This window comes from Amblyomma maculatum, chromosome 8, assembly GCF_055883805.1.
Source record: "Amblyomma maculatum isolate TAMU_Amacu chromosome 8, ASM5588380v1, whole genome shotgun sequence".
Lineage (NCBI taxonomy): Eukaryota > Metazoa > Arthropoda > Arachnida > Ixodida > Ixodidae > Amblyomma > Amblyomma maculatum.
Genome location: NC_139351.1, coordinates 15,353,783 through 15,373,627, shown reverse-complemented (window position 1 = coordinate 15,373,627; position 19,845 = coordinate 15,353,783). Strand labels below are relative to the sequence as shown.

The following is a 19,845-nucleotide window of genomic DNA, read 5'->3' as shown; positions in this document are numbered from 1 at the left end:
AAGCAGTTCCGCTTTATCCTGAGAAGGCTCTCGGATGGTGGCTGCTCCTGGCTCTACGGGGCTGGGAATGGTAGGTCTCCGCAGCTTGCTGCGAGGGCTAGCCGGCCTCCGGAGGTTGCACCTGTTGTAGGGCGTCGTTGCACCCACCGCCGCTTCGGCGGCGGATGACAGCTGTTGCGACGCGCGCCTTTCTTTCTCCCTGTTCCTTTTCTTTCTTCTTGTCTATTTTCTCTTCTGTCGGCACGAGGTAGCGGAGGTAGCTAAGCTACATAGCCATTAGCAGGCCCGTACATTTTCTTTTCCTTCCTACTGTCGCAACAACAGTGGCATCCGTGTGCTGTGCGATGTCAGTGCACGTTAAAAGAACCCCAGGTAGTCGAAATTTCCGGAGTCCTCCACTCTCATAGCCTGAGTTGCTTTGGGTCGTTAAACACCACGAACCAAACTAAACCAAACCAAAATATTAAAGCGCAGCTGTTTGGCGCCAGTGCCTGGGGTTTCGCGTCGTCGTCGTCACCTTTGTCCCTCGTATTGCTCGTAATCAGCTCCGCAACTGGAGCCGCGCGCGCTCCCCCCCACCCTCTCTTTCTGCGTGGCGGGGACGGTGTTCTCCGATTGCCGAAGCGCCGGATCGCTATCAGCGGATGGCGGTGCGTGTATCCCAAGCCGAAACGCACAGCCACGTTGTCATGACTCGCTAGCGGCGTCAGCGACATCAGTCAGTCCCTGTTATCCCTTCGCCGCGCAACTTTCCTATGGGCCCACGCGCTGCCTCCCGCAACCTATCTTCATTTCTCTGACCACAAAGCTTCCTTCATGATAGTCAAGAACTGTTAGTGGAGTGTTTCATAAAGGAACATGCGTGAAAAATTAAAAAAAAAAAGTTGTCGAATTGTATATACATGTCTTGCTCGAAATCTATGCCTCAATCTATCGAAAAGGTGAACCAGCTGATGAGCTGGGCTCAAATTTCGCATTAGAACGCAACGTAATCGTCGGCAAACTATTTCTTTATTTAAAGCGGAAAATCATATCCATGTCAGGTTGAGTAGTAAATTGAGTCTACGTTAACTAGTATGAGCCGCTCTAGACTAAAACCGAAGCTGGGACCAAATTTCTTGTGCATCTAATTCTACTGTCGCCTACCCATGCCAAATCGCAGTAGCTGTAATGCTTTGTTTTTGTCTTGTTTCTATCACTAATATCGCCAAAAGCATCACTCCATTTCCTCCCTCTCGTCTTTCATTCAGTCTTACGGCTGCCCTCTTTCCTGCCTATCCTCTGAGTACTAGAGCTTCATTCGCTGATCTCAGCCGTTTTTCATCCACGTGACATCTCAGTTGAATGTTCTTTTAAAGGCTGAGGCAGTAAAAATATCCCTTTTGCCGTTCATAAGTATATGAGCGCCAGAGATGCCTTTGAAGCTACAATACGTGAATGTTTGAGACAGGGAAACGTATTTATGTCGCTCTCCTTATCTCTTTACACTAATAGGGTCCAGGACATTCTCCAGAGCGATGTCTCCCAAAGAAGAGGAAGCCCTCAAGAGAGTCCGGCAAATGGTATACAGAAGTTTGCTTTCGCAGAACGCCTCGCCCTTAGATTCCTTTTAGGGAGACGTGTATAGTGCTGAATAGAACATTTTGGTGCATCTCCGCGTTGTCGGATTGTCGTGCGCAGTGTTCTAGAGCACATAGTTTTCATTAACTTGGGATAGTAAGCAATGCCAGATGATCCAATGCTCGGAGGCTCTAGGCAGTATTGTAATGGCCGCTCACGTAAAGGCTTGTGATTTAGTTTAGTGTTAATGGTGGAAATGGGTCATGTGCAATAGTTGTAGGGATCATAACCCTACACAAGAAGGGATTTTGTGGGGAGTGGAATGAATGAAATTATGTTGAACTAACGAGATGGTAGTCTTTAGTAGGTAGGTTATTATTTGTTGATTAGGTAATTAATGGGTTAACTGACAATTATTAAAGCGGAAACATGGGCGAGTCGGAAAGCATTCGAAATCATATTTGCTAGTGCTTCTTAATACACATATGATAGAAAGAACACATACGAATAGGACAGAGGCTAGTCTTCAACTGCCGTTTATAGAGTAAACGTGCCACATATAAAATTTCGAAGTGCTAGCAATCTACACACGCGCAGCCTCGCTTCAGCAACGATAACTCTTTTTATATAGATACACAGCTGGAGTGTTGACAGTTTGGTCCTTCTTTGTATCGAGGGCTTCGAAAATCTCTCGTTCTGTTGGCATTATCTTTGTTGCAGTACGCTTGTATCCAGAAAGATCGGTGTGTATGCTATAAGGTTTGGATCACCAGGGTATCTTTTGATAAGGCACACCGCTTGCAGTGATTAGCATGATTCACCTCAGACATGGATTCCGCTGCCAAGCGATGCCTTCTCAGCCTTTCATTTAATCATCGACCTGATTGTCCAGCATATTGTCACGTGGTGGTGACAAGACCATGAACACGCGCAGTTATAGAACCACGAAAATCAACTCTTTATTGGCAAAACAACTGAGAGATTCGGCGACGGCGATAGCAACAATCTTACTCGGCGGTAGTCGAACAAAGAATGCCCGCCGCACTCGTCAACGCTCAATTTAAAGGCTGCTCAGAATCATCTAGATAACGCCGCAAACTGTTACTTGCACAACCTGGAACATTGTAGCAACATACGCGAGTTGTCGGAATCTTCAAGACAGATCTCGGCTCATCTTGCGCGCCAAAGAAAGTGATAAAGGTGCGTCTCGCGACATCCAGCATTGACAAACAAAGAATACATAGTTGATATGCATGCCAGAAGCAGAGTGATAAGACCGCATGCCAGCTGCTGCTGAAAAACAACAAATACAATTTTGATGGTTTTGCGGCAATATACCTTGCCACAAATATATTGGACCATCGTGGCAGTAACTGAATTGTAATATAGTAATTGTATTTTAATTTTCTCAATAACTTGTAATGTAATGAATTACATCTAATTTTGCACTGTAATGAAGTGCTTTAGGGCAGTAGTGTCGCGGCTGGTGTTCAAACCAAGCTTGGAGTGCGCAGTGGTACCCCTGTCGCTTCTGCTCGGGCACAGTGTTACCTGGTTGCACTCACCGTCACATGGCTAGGGAGACTGGCAGAAATGTCCAGAGTGCGAACATTGCTGGCCGCGAGGCGCTGTGGTCGATTTCTGGGACTCCGGCAGCAACAAATATCCTACTGCAGGGCCTTCCAGATGTAGTGAAAGCTCCGTGCCAGCAAGCTGCTGGGTTCGTCTCTCGTTTCCGCCTTGAGCGCAAGGAAAACGTTGGGTTTTGTTTTGTTGCCGCAGTCTTATCTTTGTAAAAGCGCTTGCTGTACGAAAGGGGGAGGGAGTACTTATTTTGGACAAAAAGTATCGGGAAGTCGCAAGAACGCGTACTTCGTTATCTAGAGATAGGCTCTTTTGTTTGTGCCAGGCTTACTGTTTTGTTTTTGTAGTTGAAAACTAGAAAGTAATTTAAAAGTAACTGCATTACTTTGTAGTAGTAATTGCAATGCAATGTAATTACTTTTTGGGAGTAGTAATTAGCGAAGTAACTTATTTACTGTTTTTGCAATTTTTTCAGCAATGTAATTACTATTCATTTAATTCAATTTTTAAATCGGCTTTCATTTTCAAATGTGTCAAGTATGCGTCTGTGTACAAAAAGAAGAAAGGGGTGCAGGGCAAATAGAATTCTCGGCTGAGCGAGATCAACAAGGAGCGTGAGAGAAAAGTCAGTCGCAAGCAAGGTTTACGTGTTGAGACATGTCCTTGACGAAACGTTTTTCAGCGGTCTTGTGCGTTTCTCCTGCTCGTTGGTCATTTTGCGCTGCCCTTGCGATGCCACGAAAGGAACAAGAGTGGGTCCGAACACAACGCGCGACAAATAAACTTTTTGCTGAATTCAGGAAGAAATGGGCAAGTGCAGTGCGCGAGGGTGAAAGGAGAATTATCGAAGGTTCTTATCGTAACTGAATGGGTGACAAGAGGCGCTAGCCCCTTCGGTCGCCGTGTCCCTGTATGGGGACGCGAACTTTGTGCGGCCTACTGTGCAGAAAGGCAATGAATGAAAAACTCTGCTTCAAATGCTTCAAAACACACGTCCTGAGGAACTTTATTGCACAACTGGCACTATCTTACTCGAAGTAAAATGAATCCTGCATGAAAAGAGAGGTAAAAATAAACGCCGCTACGCTCTACGGAGTTAACAGTAATTGCTTCTTGTTTTTGTCATTTTAGACTGTTAGTAATCAGCGCTGACCAAATAATTAGCATTTATTTGTGGGAAGAAGGGCCCGTGATGGTGAGATAATGGCTATTACATTTGTCAGGAGCGTATTCAGCCTTCATGCACTTCCGAATGCTAGCGTCCTTGTCCAGGCACAGGGCGCCTCAAAGCCGCCTCTGCCGGCACACTCCTTTTCCTAGTTTTCGGCGTCACTTTCTTACCGTGTGCGCCCAGCTGCTATGGAAAAAGGCAATAAAAGCGCCGTTTTGGGTGCTTCAAAACACGCTAGATGCGACTTCCGTATGTCGCGTACCTTCTTAGGTCAAGAACCAAGACATGGCCAGAGAGGGTACATTTTCACTTTCTATCATTTGCATTATGCAACAGGAGGATAGAGAACCTGTGAAACGCAAGTCCTGTGGCTTACACAGAAAAGCATTTTGGAAATGATAGGCTTTCACAAATGATGGCCTTCCAAACTGACGTTGTGGAAAGCCTAATCGCGTGCAGCAGAACACCTTAAAAATAGCGCGGTCGGCTATTCAGGGAGTACTCAGAGCCTGTTGCGATGAAGGCTAGATCGCATTTGCTACTGACAGCTACCAATAGATACGATAGCTGAAATCACTGGCCGGAGCATGTCAACACACCGAACTTAAGGCCACCGAACACACTGCACTGCCGCTGTGAAGGATGAACAGCGAACTGTCGGATTCGTTGCCGAAAGTGCCACATCTTTTGGTCCATGCCTGATAAGAGCATTTGCTTTTACCTTTTTTTTACAGTACGCACACTTTGAAGTGATTTATTTGTTTAGGAAATCAAGCAAAAATTCCATAACATTCTTTCGTGCCCGATATCTTGTCAAGGACATAATCGAATTTTCTGCTAGCTGCATGAATTACTATTTCTGTATTGAAGCGTCTTGTCCCAGAATTGAGGACATTGCAAAAGACGATGAAAAAATACAATTTTTCTTTCAGTTTCTTCAGGACACATCGTTTGAAGCGTGGGGATACGAAAATGCCCCCGAGATATTTTTTGTATTTTAAAGACTTTTTGCGCTGAAGGGGCTAGCGCAGCAGGGTGAGGAAGAAAGTCGGACGGGTGGATCTGAAAACATAATTTTCGGGACAAGGTGGACTAGTTGGCTCAAACGTGTAACGCCAATGAGTGTAATTAAGCACATAAAAGAGAGAGAACGCAGCAAGTTTCTTGCTTAAAAGTGTTTCTTTTGTGTGTTAACTTTGTTTCTGAAAAGGTGCATATTGTTTTGGACGCATAGAGGCCTGCTGCCGAATGCCACATCACGTTCTAGATGGCAGTCTCGATTGGGCTGTAGGAACCGCTCTATAAGTTTACGCCGTTCCGAGAAATGTCGTTTTTGCCCTTGTCTTATCGATTGTAACACCGCGAAAGGATGTCAATTCGTTTAGAACTGCGAGTGATGAGATCCGATTTCGACGTTCACACTAGCAGGTGAGGGAAAAACGACACTAATAAAAACTATACCAACTTGGAAAACGGGCCAAAGTGTCCGGTTTGTAGCGAGCCAGGAAATTGAAACTACAGAATTGCAATTTAATTCTTGCTACATGAGATATAAGTACCAGGGTCATCACTAAATGCAAATCACCTCGTCAACTAGCAGGTATATTTTTTTATTTAGGATGCTTTCCGCGGTATTTTACTAGGTTTGTAATAATAAAACCTTAAACAATTCTTCGTAAGAAGACGAGGCTTTAAAAGGCCTCTCGCATGTCTATTCCAAGTCATGTCGAAAATAGTGCGAGAGAAATATTAGAGGGACAGAACAGAGGTGAGAATTCAATGGCATCGCTACACAGCCGTTCCATTTTCTGCTTCGGTATAAAAACCCATTTAATTACTGATATCACAGCAAACTAAGGAATCAGTTTTGTATATGGAGACCAGCTTACTCAACTACTGACAGCACTTTTATTGGTTTATCCCAATGTCACAGCATAGTACATGCTTGTAATCTGCTCTTAGAAAGGTCATTCGACCTTGTAACGTTCCCACAGCAGAAAAAGTGGAGTTCACAAGTAGAGTGTTGTTCTTCCTCAGGGTGGCGTGTGGTCTCCGTATGCAGCGTCGCCTGGCGGGTCACCTGAAAGAAAACACGGCACCTTCAAGCACGGCACGGCAGCAACTATCGCATGCCTGCTGTTCGTCATCACCATAGTCGTCGCAGTCGTCGTCTACTTTATAAATGCCGCGCCAAGACCCTACGATGTTCCCGTGAGCTGCAACACACTAGCTTGCTTGGATCACGTACAGTTGTTGGGCCTGAAACAATACAAAAGCTCTGACGCCTGCGAAGATTTTGGGCAGTTCGTGTGCTCTGGGTGGCGGCACAATGACACCTTTGCAGGTGCATCCACAGAGAGTTTTCGCTTGTCGCGGTGGCTCTCGGGACGGGCAGAGCTTCGCGAGGAGCCCGGTATTCCCATAACAAAACGAGTCAGGCTGATGATGGACGCCTGCCTTCGCCTAGAAGACACCACTACAGACACTGGCGACTCGGGAAACCTCATTGAATTTATGAGCAAGGAGCTGTTCCCATGGCTGCTAGATACTACTGACGCTCGGCTTGGGGATCCTGATGATTACTCAGTGCCTTTGCGGGTTTTAGTTAAGCTGTCCGTTCTATGGGCCACACCACTGTGGTTTTTCCTTGACTTTATAGAGCCTTGGCATGGCACCGCCCACCGGAGGTCAGTGTCCATGAGCCCTTCGGGATTGTCATTCCTTTCGGAAAAGGTTGATTTAGAGATCAATAACTACAGAGACTTATATACGCAGGTCGTGTGGGCGTCCTTAGCCGCCCTTTTTCCGAACCCAGTCGCCTTGCCTGCATTCACTGAGTTCGCAATGTCAAGCATTGTCATTCAGCGCTCTATAATTGGAAATCTCTCGCTCTTATTCAACGCAACACATCCGAGGCCTCGTTATTTATTGATTCTTCAGTTACCAGCGCTTGTTCCGAAACTTAAATCTCGAGACTGGGTCGGCGCCTTCCAATCAGTTTTCAAAGCGAAACCGCCGCTAACCGAACAGGACACACTGGTCACCCCCAACGGGAGTCTGCTCGATGTCATGCACATCCTCTTCTCTTCTCATTCAGCACGGGAAGTGACCTTCCATACTGCTTTGTGGTTTATTCGGCTCCTCGGCCCTATCACAAGTAGCACACTGCGAAGTTTCGTCATGAAACACCCACTCGGCAATTTCTTTTTCCCGATGTCGTGTGCATTAAATGCGGCCTTAGTGTACACAGTCATTTTCTCTGGTGCCGACAACAGCCCGGTGCTCAAAGCTCAAAGACTCGCCATTACGGACCTTTTGAGCAACGTTCACAAGAGGGCGCTGGCGGAGGTCGGCTCCTTGTCCACCCTGGACACCAAAGCAGTCCGTGCTACCTCCTCGCGACTTCAGAACACCAGCACCATGATATGGCCTCTCAAAGAATACATGACTAATAGGAGCCTCGAACGCCTCTACGGACGCGACTACGGAACTGCACAGAGTTTCTTCGAACACTGGCGCAAGAGTCGCGAGCAGCTGCAAAAGTCACTGGGGAGTGAAGAGTACCAGGCAAGCCTGCGGTTGTTCCGTTTGCAGTCGGCACACCTGGCTGCATACAACCCCGTCACGAACGTGATTTCCATCTCCGTGTCTGCCCTTTCAGCCCCGTATTACGACGAGGAAGGCACCGATGCCATGGCTTACGGGGGCCTCGGATTCATGTACGCAATGCAGGTAATGTGGCCTTCATCTCCTACTAGCGAATGTTTTATCTAATTATGTTCTTTTCAATTATTTGCATGTCGATGGAATATATCTGAGAAGCAAAATGTTTTTACATTTTACAGGCCCGCATTTTTGAATTTTTTTCTTTGTACTTCTGCGCATATTTCCTGTGAAAATGTTGAGGCTTATGAAGGTTTTTCTTTGAAACGTGCGCCGATTGTTCGCTCTCTTTTTGTTAGCTCTTATTGAGTGGTGGATAAATGGTCCATACTAATCTGTAATTTGTGAGAATTTATTTATTTCCCAGCATTCTCTTCCCTTGGGAAATATGCACTCTTAGCACGACCACTAAAAAGATCAAATAGGGAAAAATGCATTGAAAAAAGGAGGAAGAGGAGAAAGGAAACAGTTGAGAGGTCGAATACGTCATAATATGTTGACTCCCTACACAGCGGGGACAACAAACTTGTAACAGCAGCAACAGTCGGCGATGAAGCGAAATGATTATTTCGCACCACTATTAAGGCAACGAAATAGATAATGTGGAGAAAGTGGTTACTTCTAGAGCTAAAAACAGCAATCATAGCTATACTTTAATCATAATTACTCCATGGCTACAATCAGAAGCTTCGTACATGGCGGAATAGTTTTGTGTGTACACGATTAACCTCCAAAAGCCACTCAGGATAGGAAAGAGGCCGTATTGAAGGACTCTGCAACTTTCGACCACCTGGGTTCTTTAGCGTGCACTGACATCACACAGCACACGGACGGCATACGTTCCGCCCCCACAGAAAAGGTGCCGCCGCGGCCGGGATCTTATCCCGCACAGCAGGGAACTGCCCAGATTGCTGCATCATCATGGGGAGGCAAAATGGTAGAATAGGAAAAATCGTACTACATTTTGTAACAGGGCACAACAATTCCGCACCTTGCAATTATTTGAGCTCTCCCTTTCATTTGGCACGCAGATAAAACGAAATGGCACGTGACGTGGCTCGAAGTCCTCAAACAGCGCGCCAGGTAAAAAAAAAAAAAAAGAAACGTACGGACTCCAGGAATGCAACGCCGCTTACTCACCTGAGTAAAGCACAAGAAAAAATCTTATTTGGCGAAAGCCGAGGGATAATAATGGAGGATATCGCAAACGTTAATGGCGGACTGGCGAAAAACTTGCTGAGGACATTAGCAGTGCAGTTGTTCCTGTATCACGTCAGCAAGCGTAGCCTACTAGGATTATCTAAACACACGTCGAACGTGCGACCTTCTAATGCAGAGATCATTATAGATAAGCTGGATATAGCGCTGCCAAGCCATAGTAACGGATACGCGCTAGTGTTGCACTGTGTATTTTCTCGAGGAATTAAAACTATTCAACATAGCTGAAGGGCCATTGGAAGCGCTCAATTATGCCCACTCTTTTTCTTAATACATTCTGGTTAGAGCTAAAATAGGCTTAAAGAGTGCTGCATCACTAAGTCACACTGATGTTTAGCTGGACAACCTATCGCACGCGTGGTAACCGTGATCAGCGTGACAGGAGCACGGTGTATATGTTACCAGCACCGGCTGAACGAAAGCTCACCATGTGGTTGCTGTGATACATGCTTGTATCCGCATCATTGAATACGTACATTCACTGTTGACATTTTCAGTGCACTGATGTTTCTACCATGACATTTTATAGCGGACAACTGCAAATAAGCGTAAACATTGATATCTGAGGTATAATTGAAGACTGTAGCGTCTTGCGCTGGGCGAATTTTAATTCTAAAATATCCGCTTCACATTGCACGGGCGTGGGTATAATGAGACCGTGTGAGGTGGTATTCTCAAGGTCATGTAAAGTATGTTTATAGGTTGATATTCTGTTTACGAGGGATGATAAAGGTCAGTGATATTTCGCTTTAGGTAGTTCGTGAGGAAGGAGTCTGTTACAGGATGAAGGTATAACCAGGGGTTTTCCTACTAATATGCGCATCTTAGCACCAGAGTGGCTAACTTTAAACAACAATACTATGTTCAGAAACCACAAGTAACAGGAGGTTTTATCGCAGCTCGTCCGCACTATCAACGCGCTTACGGTTCTGCTCAGCGACGACGCGACCCAGACTCCGTGGACTCCGACTTCAGCGGCGATCAGCACCGGCGAAGAGAGCACCCGCAATATTGGCTCTCCAGGGCGAACCCTATGGGAGTTGGGCCGGTGTACACCCAACGCCACTTCCGGTGACAATGTAACGGCTCTCTTCCCTCTCCTTCCGGCGCTGAAGATCGCGCACACGGCCTACCTCCACTTCCGGAACGAAGATCGCGACGAGCGTCTGCGGGGAATGGAGGAATATAGTGCCGAGCAGGTCTTCTTCCTGACGGCCTGCCACGTGACTTGCTGGCAGACAGCCAACAACCGATACGTGTCGCCTGAATGCACCGAAGCCATGCGCAACTTTGAACCATTCGCCAAAGCCTTCGCATGTCCCGCCGGGTCCCACATGAACCCGGAGCACAAGTGCACCTTCTTCTGATGGTTCAGGCGAATCGGTTGTCGCATGGGGTTTGTCATGGATATTCGCGGAAGTTGCGTTGATGCGACCAGCACTTCGCAAAGCAGATATTTAGCCTTGTATTTAGTTTTTTGCTAGCTCACCTCTTTTCTACTGATCGAGGGGCGAAAATTTGATTTGGGGCATCCGCTCAGTGTATATGCGTCCGAGTAGCCCTCGTGTTCTTTTCGTCACAATGCTTTGTCAAGTCTGCTTCTATTGAGCGTTCGGTAGTGATTCCTTTATTTTTATTTGTCTCACTACGATGTTAAAGCCCTGGTAATGTTTCTTTAATTTATTATTTGGCGGAGAGCAATGCTGCAAATTTATTGACCGTCCCTTTTTTTCGCCTTGAGTGTCTCTTCTGCTCTGTCAGATTCATGTAGTGAGAATAAGCACCGTGTAGTCTCGCAAAAGGGCTACGCCCCAGTCTTTCTGAAACGCATTTTAATGAATGCCCCTACAGTGGTTGAAGATCGATGGACTGTAAGAAACTGAACTGTTATACTAGTGTAATTTCTTGTCGAAGAAGTTTCTTTGAACGCCGGTAATGGCGCTGTGAACCTTGGATGTGTTTTGTTAACAAGTGTTGGTATGCAAGGTTCCTTTTTTTGGCAGCTTTTGGAATGTAGACTCAAGTGTTGTTCTAGCCTTGCACAGAACATACCAGACTTTGGTAGGGACGTATAGCTGACAGTTTTTCATTGCATGTTTTATTTAATAAATTGAAGCCTTCTTAAAAACCCGTTTTGGCTGTCGTGGGCATCCTGGTGTCATTTGGCCGCAGCTGCCACTCCTTAACATGGGGGTAATAGTATCCAGATGGACTGAACACAGAGCTAGGGTTCTGTGCCGGCGGCCAAACTCCGCACTGAGCCTCGCCTATTTTTCTGTAGTCACCTTGCGAGGTCCACAATGTCTGCGCCTCCATTAGGTGACTGCCGTCCACTCCCCTTTCTTCCTCACATACACGGAGGAAAGAAAAAATACAAAATGTCTTCGCTGAAAAAGTTACATAAAAAATATGGTTCAAATCACGTGCTGGCTTCGTCTCTTGCGTCGTCTGCGTCATTCATGTATAGACTATTCTATTGACAGAGCCGGCCAGGTAGAGTTCGGAATTCTCATTTATATGCAGTCGTTGCGTTTCGTGGATGGTGCTAGGTTTTGGAGGCCAACAGCGAGTGTTGGTCTTCATTCCTGCGCGTTTATATAATGCAACACGCCGTAGTAATTCAGTTTGGAAGCAGGCGACAGCTGGCGGCAGCCCGGCGCAACGCGAGATCGTCTGCTTGCTCTGGCCTCCGCGGCACATGCGCAAAACATGCTGAGACGCCACAGACGTGTGAATTATTAGAGAGTGAGAGCCTTCAAATGCGGCTCCAAAAACGGGGACGTAACAGTATCTGCCTAATTGTTTCCTTCCTCCACGGCTACATAATTGTTTTGCACAGGGCAAAGAAGTTCCGCTCCCTGCCACAAGTGGCATGACAATCTCATTTGGGAATCTTTATTGGTAAGGACAGTTTCTGACGCACAGTGCCTATTAGGAGTTGCCCAGTTGATGTGGTCAAACTGCTCACTGTCGAGTTATAAGGGGCAGGTGAGCAGGCCAGTTAGCGCGGTCGCATATACGCCTTCTGAATTCGTCTTAAAGGGGGGCATCATCTTGGTTGCATCTAGCTTCCTACCAGAATTTAGCAATGTAAATAAAGAAAACTCTCCCACTTACGAAGCGGCGGAGGCGAAGCCAGGGCGGCCATGATGGTGGAACAATGTCATGCACTCGTCTCAAACCGGCGACTCATTTTAAGCTGCACGTGCGTGATGTGGGGCGGCAACAGTTTAACCGGTACAACACAGCGGGGACAGCACAAAAACGCAATTCAAGAAGTGCGAAATAAAAAAATATTCGTGAGATTGTGAAATGCGACGTATAATTATTTGTTGGGATTTCAGTGTGAAGCTAGCCACATGTGCTTGGAAAAAAAGTGCTAGAACACCGTGACACATGTATTCCCAACCTTCTGGATCTCCGGCAGAGAGAGAAGCAAAAAGCAACGAGCGGAGTAATGCGGCGAACGACCCCGCTGGCATTGATCCATTACAAAATTTGATAGTTAAAATGAATACGAGTGTCGCGGCTCACATGTACTCTGCTTTTGATTCGTACGACAGGTCCAGCACAAAAAATTGCAGGTGTTCTTTGAATATTCCTTTCACCTGCATGTATTTATCCCATCACGTTCTGTACGTAGACCGTTAGACCACTGACTATCGTCACTAGAAGTTTCCAGGGCAGAACGAACTTGAGGTTTAGCTTGGGACGCTTTTTGGTCAGGTATTTTTTCGAGCGACTTTTAATGCAATTTTTTGCTATTTCAATTAGAGTAGAACACGCGGACGTTCTGTAGCTTCGTGGGCTATGACATGTTATTGAGGACAGCGCGGACACGTCGTTACTGCTTTCGTAATAACTGGGGATACGCATATACGTTGCCTTTGTACGTGCGCTGTCAACAGAAATTTTTATTGAAATAAGTTTTGTCACTCATAAAGTGCGCTTATTTGGTCTCCTCGCTGGCTTTGAACTAGAAAAGGTCAGTCTGGTGTCGTGCGTGGAATCCTTTGAAAAATGAATTAGGTTTGTTAAGGACAGGAAATCAAACTGCTTGGACAGCTTCCTCAAATGGAAAAGAAAAAGGGCCGACATTATCCTTGGAACCAACGAGGACGAACATTCCAGTGCGGGCCACGTGGCTGGGACCAGCACTGGCATCAAAGGCATAAGCAAAGTAGGTAAGGCGGATCCGAACCGACACAGTTATTTAGAAGCAGCTACTAAGAAGGCGGAAAAAAAATGAAGTAAGGAATGAAAATCCCAGAGAGAAGGACACAGATAACCGAAAGCAGGATCCAACAGTTGGGAGAGGGAGAGAGAATGCCCAGGTGCTTATCGCCGGAGATTCTAACATGAGCAGGTGCAAGCGAAATATCTTGGAACGTGTAAAGGGTGATAAGCGAGTGTTAGTTGGAACCTTCCCAGGGATGACAATGAGGGCAGTGCTGAAAGAGAGTAAAAATAGGCTGTTGAAGAATTACGCAGAGCGCAGTATGGTGATAGTAGCCGCGGGGCTAAACGATGTTCTAAATGGTGACGCTGCAGGACTGGTGGAGAGTTTATCTAAGGGAGTTGAAGATATCATGGAGATAGCACAGCAAGCGCAGATAGTTTTATGCGCAGTGCCGGAGGTGCTAGGATTGAACAGAAAACTGGAAAAGGACGTGGTGACAGTTAATCAGGACATAAGAAAGTTAAGCCTGGAGAAGCGTTTCGAAGTGGTTGAGGTAAACAGGGAGGTGCATAAAGCAGGTTTTGGTAGGGCTTTTCAGCGAGATGGCATTCATTTTAACAGAAGGGTGGGAGCAGAGATCGGCTGGCGCCTGGCAGGCAGGGCTGTAGCTGTTTTAGGGGGTCCGCGAGGATTCCGTGCACAGAGGTAGTTAGAAGTGAAGCAGAAGAAAGTGTAATAGCGGAGGCTGAGCCCCAACAAAATGGCTGTCTTGGCATCAGCAGTTCTATCATCTACCCGCAGCCGCAATGTACGTACCATATTAGCAATGGATGTTGAAAAGGCATATGACAACATCAGTCATGCTGCAATCCTGAATGCCATTGACATGCTTCATTTCCCTCCGAGAGTACGCACTTTTTTGCATCATTTTTGGACGGGAGAAAATTTGCAATACGCCTCAGCGGTGACACTGTTGGTTCATTCGTTTCACTACGTGGCGTGCCCCAGGGATCAGTATTGTCTCCGACGTTGTTCAATATTACTTTCATCCCATTGGCGTGGCGCTTACATGATATTCCTGAAATCAAGTTTTTGCAGTACGCAGATGATATCACGGTATGGAGCACTCACCATGATCTTCTCACTCAAGAGGCCGCCCTTCAGTCAGCATTAGACGTAACCTCTGATTACGCATCCTCCATTGGCCTTCAACTTTCTGTGTGTAAAACTTCATACACGTCAGTCGCCAACCGCTGGGGACGCCGTAAACTTGCCTCAAATCCAATTCGTCTCTCTCTATCAGGCACCCAAATACAAGAAACTTCGAGCTTGTGGCAGTTCAGGAGGCACTTAGCTCCGTGACTTCTATAACCATGCTCCCTACAGCCCACGTTGTCATCCGCACTGACGCACTTCGAGCAGTACGTCTGCTGCGACGTGTCAGCCGCTGCCCTAAAATTTGCCAGGACATCCACCAGCTTGCGCCGTGCATCCCACAATCAGTACGCATTGAGTGGGTCCCACGGGATCTGCTGCCTTCCCAGAGTCAAGCTGATTTTGCAACCCGCCTCGTGAACCAAGACGCATCAACCCACGGCTTCTCGAAGTCGACGACGCTACCCTCCTTTTGTCAAGAAAGGAGCACCTCCGGCGTCGCACACGTGCACTTATCCCTCCGTGTGCGATATCCCTTCCCCGCGGTCTCACCCGTGCAGAGGAGGTTGCGCTTAGGAGGATCCGGGTCGGTGTTGCCCTTACACCAGCAGTAACTAGGACGTGGTCATACTTCCAACACTTATGTACTCGCCCAGGATGCCCGATCTGTAACAACGAAGATGTCGAGGCCGACATCCACCACTTGCTGTGGGACTGCCCAGCACTCAAGCCAACACGAATCCGGCACCTGAGCATAGCTGGCCTTTCAGCAACCAATCCTGCCTCATACGTCACTTGGACGCAGGGACCTCATCATCGCTCACTTCTGGACATCATAAAATCAGCCAACCATTTTCCATTCATTTGATCATTTATTCATCATTCATCTCATAACCTACTGATGCCCTGAGGCAATAAATATCGACTAAAAAAAAAGGAGGTCGAGACAGAAGTACAAAAACGATTAATTACTAGGATCAGCTACGTAATCATTCAAGGAGGTAGAAAGACAGCGAAATGGCTGGAAAAAGAACAGCTGTTGAAGGATGACGAAATAGGCGTGTACGCTCTATGCGAGACTCATCTCAGGGATCTAGAAGATCCGCCGTTTATAGAAGGCTACGTCTGGGAGGGGTGCAACAGAACGAGAACGGAAGAAAAGGGTGGAGGGGTAGGTATGTTGATACACCAGGGAACAAACTGGCAAATAATTAAATCATCTTGCAAAGAACATATCTGGGGTTCAGGAAAAATTGCCGGCATAAGGACATGGCTAGGGGTAGTTTATTTAGGAACAGGACACCAATGCAGGCAGGAAAACAAGGGTCTCGTTGAATGTCTCAGTGACGATATAAGCCAGTTTGGAGACGGGGCCGGAAATATTCTACCGGGGGACATGAACGGCAGCATCGACGATCTCGATGGATGCACGGATTGTAACGGGAAGCTAATGCTAGATTTCTGTGAGCGACACGATCTAGTTATAGTAAATAGAGAAACAAAACGTGAAGGCCAAATTACGTGGGAATTCTGCAACAGGCAGACGACCATCGACTACTGTCTAATGTCGCAGGAAATTTATAGCAAGGTCACAAAAATGGAAATAGACGAAGAAGGCGAGTGTACTTTGGGAATTGGTCATAAACGTGTTAATCTGCAGATGGGACCTTTGATGAAAGAAAAATGAAACTTAGACAAAGAGTGAATGCAAAATTAAACGACGATCAAATAGCGCAGATAGCAGCAGACATAGAGGAAGCGATAGAGAAAAGCCCCATAGACGAATGAGATTATGAACAGGTAGAAATACTCATGAGGAAGAAAATTAAGGAGGTTAAAGTAGCAAACCGCTGGAATGGAAAGAGGAAGCCATGGAGCTGGTGGAATAAGGAAATCAGGGAAGCTATTAAACAACGTCAGGTAGCTTCAAGGGAACACCGAGAGGCAAAGAAAGCACATGTATCTCAGGGAAAAATAAACCAAAAATTGCAATCGTATCGATAAAAGAAACTTGATGTACAGGCCCTCGTCTAAAGTAAAATAAAGCAGTCCACCAATCACCGGATGCCTGACACTAGAGGCGGATCAAGAAAATTCTGGAACCACATAAGCTGGCTAGGGAAGAAGAATCAAAGAAAGCAGGATCGGATTCAAGATAACGAGGGAAATTGTTTAAAGGGATATAACGCAGTGAACTACATTACATAAGTTATAGCCGAGTCATTTAAGAGCGACGATAGGGTAATCTCCGCAAATCAGGAAGCAACACAAGGTAACAGAATACAAAGCAGCTTAGAAATGACCAATCTAAACTGGAAAAAGGCAGAAAACAATATTCCTAAAAGCACATGGACAGAAATAGAATAAATTCCGATCAAGCTGATTAATAAACTTGGTCCAAGAAGCAAGAAAACGTTGTTTAAATCTTTGGAAACGGTCATAACGAATAAGCAAATTCCGGACAGCTGGCGGCAGAGTAAACTGTAAAGGGAAAGAAGATAGGATGCACATACACTTCTACTGGACGGTTACCATAGCATCCGTTATATACAAGTTGGCCATGCAGGCAGTGAAATTAAATATGCAAGTATGGGTAGAAAGTAAGAAGATACTCGGAGAAATCCAGAACGGCTTCAGAAATGGTAGTCTCTTAGATGATAGCCTGTTCGTGCTTACCCAATGTATCGAAATATCTAGAGTGGAAAATAGACCTTTGTATTTGGCCTTCCTGGACATAAGCGGGGCGTACGACAACGTAAGCAGGAAACTCCTGTGGCACATATTAAAAGAAGGAGGTATCGGTTATGAGAGAACAGAGTTCCTACAGGAAATATACCGGGATAACAAAGTAGAAATTACGTGGAAAGGGATAAGAAGTACGGAATCTGTGAAGTTATGCAATGGATTAGGACAACGTTGTCCTCTATCACTGCTGCTCTTCATGCTTTATATATTAACTATAGAACGGAGGATACAAGAAAGTAACCAATGTTTTAACCTGTCATATATATTGGGCGAAAAGGTGGCAGAGAGGACTTGCAAACTCTAGTTAAGTAATGCGGAGACAAAGGGAATGCTCCTGACTTCAGTTTTAGTGCAGTTAAGTCGGGTTTGATGATTTTCAACGACTCAACTTAGACAGCAACAGGTGGGCAGCTAAACAATTTAAATATCTATATATAAAAAGCGTTGACTCACAATGAAGGTAAAGAATTCGGAAACTAATTAGTAAGTACGCTGGTCACAAGGACGAAGAAATAAAGAGCGTTAAGCAACAGGTGAAAAACCCAGAAGGTAAAAAATTTGACAAATTCTATGGAAAAGAAACAGAGAGTGGAGCTATGCCGAAAGTAGAAAAGGCAGATCAGGAACGAAGCTTTCTTTGATAACTCAAGAGGCAGTGCCCTACATTTCGAAGCTAGATCATGGTGCCTTAGAACACGCAGCTACAAAAATAAATTTAACAATGAAGATGACGCATGTGCTGTATGTGGTAGCTCCAGTGAAACAATTGACCATATACTCGAATATGATGGTATCCATCCGGAAGTCGATGCAAGCGCAGTCACTCTTCCTGAGGCCCTGGGGTTTAGAGATACCGGGTGAATGATGCTGCAGTGAAAGCTAGTAAAAAACGATTGGAAGATTGGTATCTTAAAAGCAGGAAAGTAACAAAATATTATTAATGTAAAAACAAAAATTCAATAAATTTAATGATGGCATAGTTAACTGATTTAAAACAATAATTAAGATATAAGGAAAAAAATAAGCATGATAGCAACTGCTACCACCCCGTTTCAAAAGGGACGCTCATATATTTCATCCGTCCGTCCGTCCGTCCGTCCCATGGACTGGGTACGACCACCAAGACGCCGCGTTGCAAGACGGAGCTCAGTATAAAGTGCGTTCTGCGTTACATAAGCTAGGCATTAAATAAAAATGCGATGTACCGCACATGGGTTCAATCAAAGACACATTGTCGGCCATTATCCAGTGTTCCTCGGAGCATTTTATTTCATTAACTGATAGGATAAATGAATAATTTCTAGTACTGAATTTTACTCCATGTGCGTTTCGTTAAGTTGTAGAGGGGATTCAATTATAACCGTTCCACATTTTATAACAAAATGCCTCCTATGTGGCCGTTTTTCCACACTTAAAAAATCACACAGAATATGAGAAAAACACCACGTGACTGCACTCTTGCGCTGCGGTCTATAAATTATGGCCTTACGTCACAGTGGTGGCCATTTATGTGGTGCATGCAGCATGGCGAAAGGCTGAAAGCAAATCTAATCACCTTATCATCGCTGTGGAACTGTGCCCTTTACCTCAAAATAGTGCCCGTGTCGTGGCTTGAACATCTCTTGTAGCGCTGCCAAATGCGTTTGAATCGAGGAATTTCCCTTTGAATGCGAGTCCGCAACCTAGTTTCTTGAAGACATAGCGCAAAAAAGACGGGGACAACACAGATGTAGACAGGACAGGCGCTAACTGACAACTTTATTTTCGAGGAAAACCGCAGCACAATTTATGTCAAAACTCACGTGACAATCAAGGGGCCTTATACTACGACCAGATACAGTTTGACAAAGGGCGGCCGACAATCTTGACCCGGAGAACCAAAAAAGAAACAAGGGGGGGGGGGGGGGGGGTCGGAAAGCGTTATCAACAGATTATATAAAACTCATTGTGAATTTAATATAACAGATGGGGTGCGAACAGCATCGTGGCCAAGGGACGGTGCCACCCAACCACAGCAACGAGCGAGCCTAAAAGGGCTCAAAACAAGGGAAGCAAAAGCAGTCATAGGTCAAAACCAGAAAAAACGTGCGAGGCAAAAGCAGAGTCAGAACTAAAAACAGATAAAACGTGCGAAGCAAAAGCAGAGTCACTACTAAAAACAGATGACACGTGCGAAGCAAAAGCAGAGTCAAAAACTAAAGACATATGACACGTGCGAAGCAAAAGCAGAGTCAAAAACTAAAGACATATGAAACGTGCGAAACAAAAGCGGAGTCATAAGCTAAAACAGACGATACGTGGGAAGCAACAGCAGAGTCAAAACTAAAAACAGACTCAGGAGTGTAGAAGGCTCCCCGCTAAAACATTGAAGTGCTAAGCAAGAATAATCAGGATGGGCGAGTGGAAGAACAATTATGAAGAATGAGAAAATCAAGGGAGTAAACACACCAGAAACCGGGAAGTAATAAACGAAATTCCACAGACGATAACTCGTTTCATATCAGTCAGCAACCGGTTGCTTGTGGTAATAAAGCAAAAAGGGTTATAACACCTACATGTGGCCATCAAG

General features: G+C 45.7%; 1 protein-coding gene across 1 annotated transcript; it reads left to right on the top strand.

Annotated features, from left to right (window-relative positions):
* The first annotated feature begins 7,159 nt into the window (after positions 1-7,159).
* Positions 7,160-10,563, top strand: LOC146180599 (endothelin-converting enzyme 1-like). Its single transcript, XM_084577706.1, has 2 exons — positions 7,160-8,047; positions 10,096-10,563. Exons 1-2 carry the CDS (start codon positions 7,160-7,162, stop codon positions 10,561-10,563), a joined length of 1,356 nt encoding a protein of 451 aa, XP_084433832.1.
* Positions 10,564-19,845: the final 9,282 nt, after the last annotated feature.

Excerpts from the sequence above, each read along its gene's own strand:
- LOC146180599 (XM_084577706.1), top strand. The coding sequence starts at position 7,160 with ATGTCAAGCATTGTCATTCAGCGCTCTATAATTGGAAATCTCTCGCTC. Across the intron at positions 8,048-10,095 it reads GATTCATGTACGCAATGCAG|CTCGTCCGCACTATCAACGC; the intron begins GTAATGTGGCCT and ends GTTTTATCGCAG.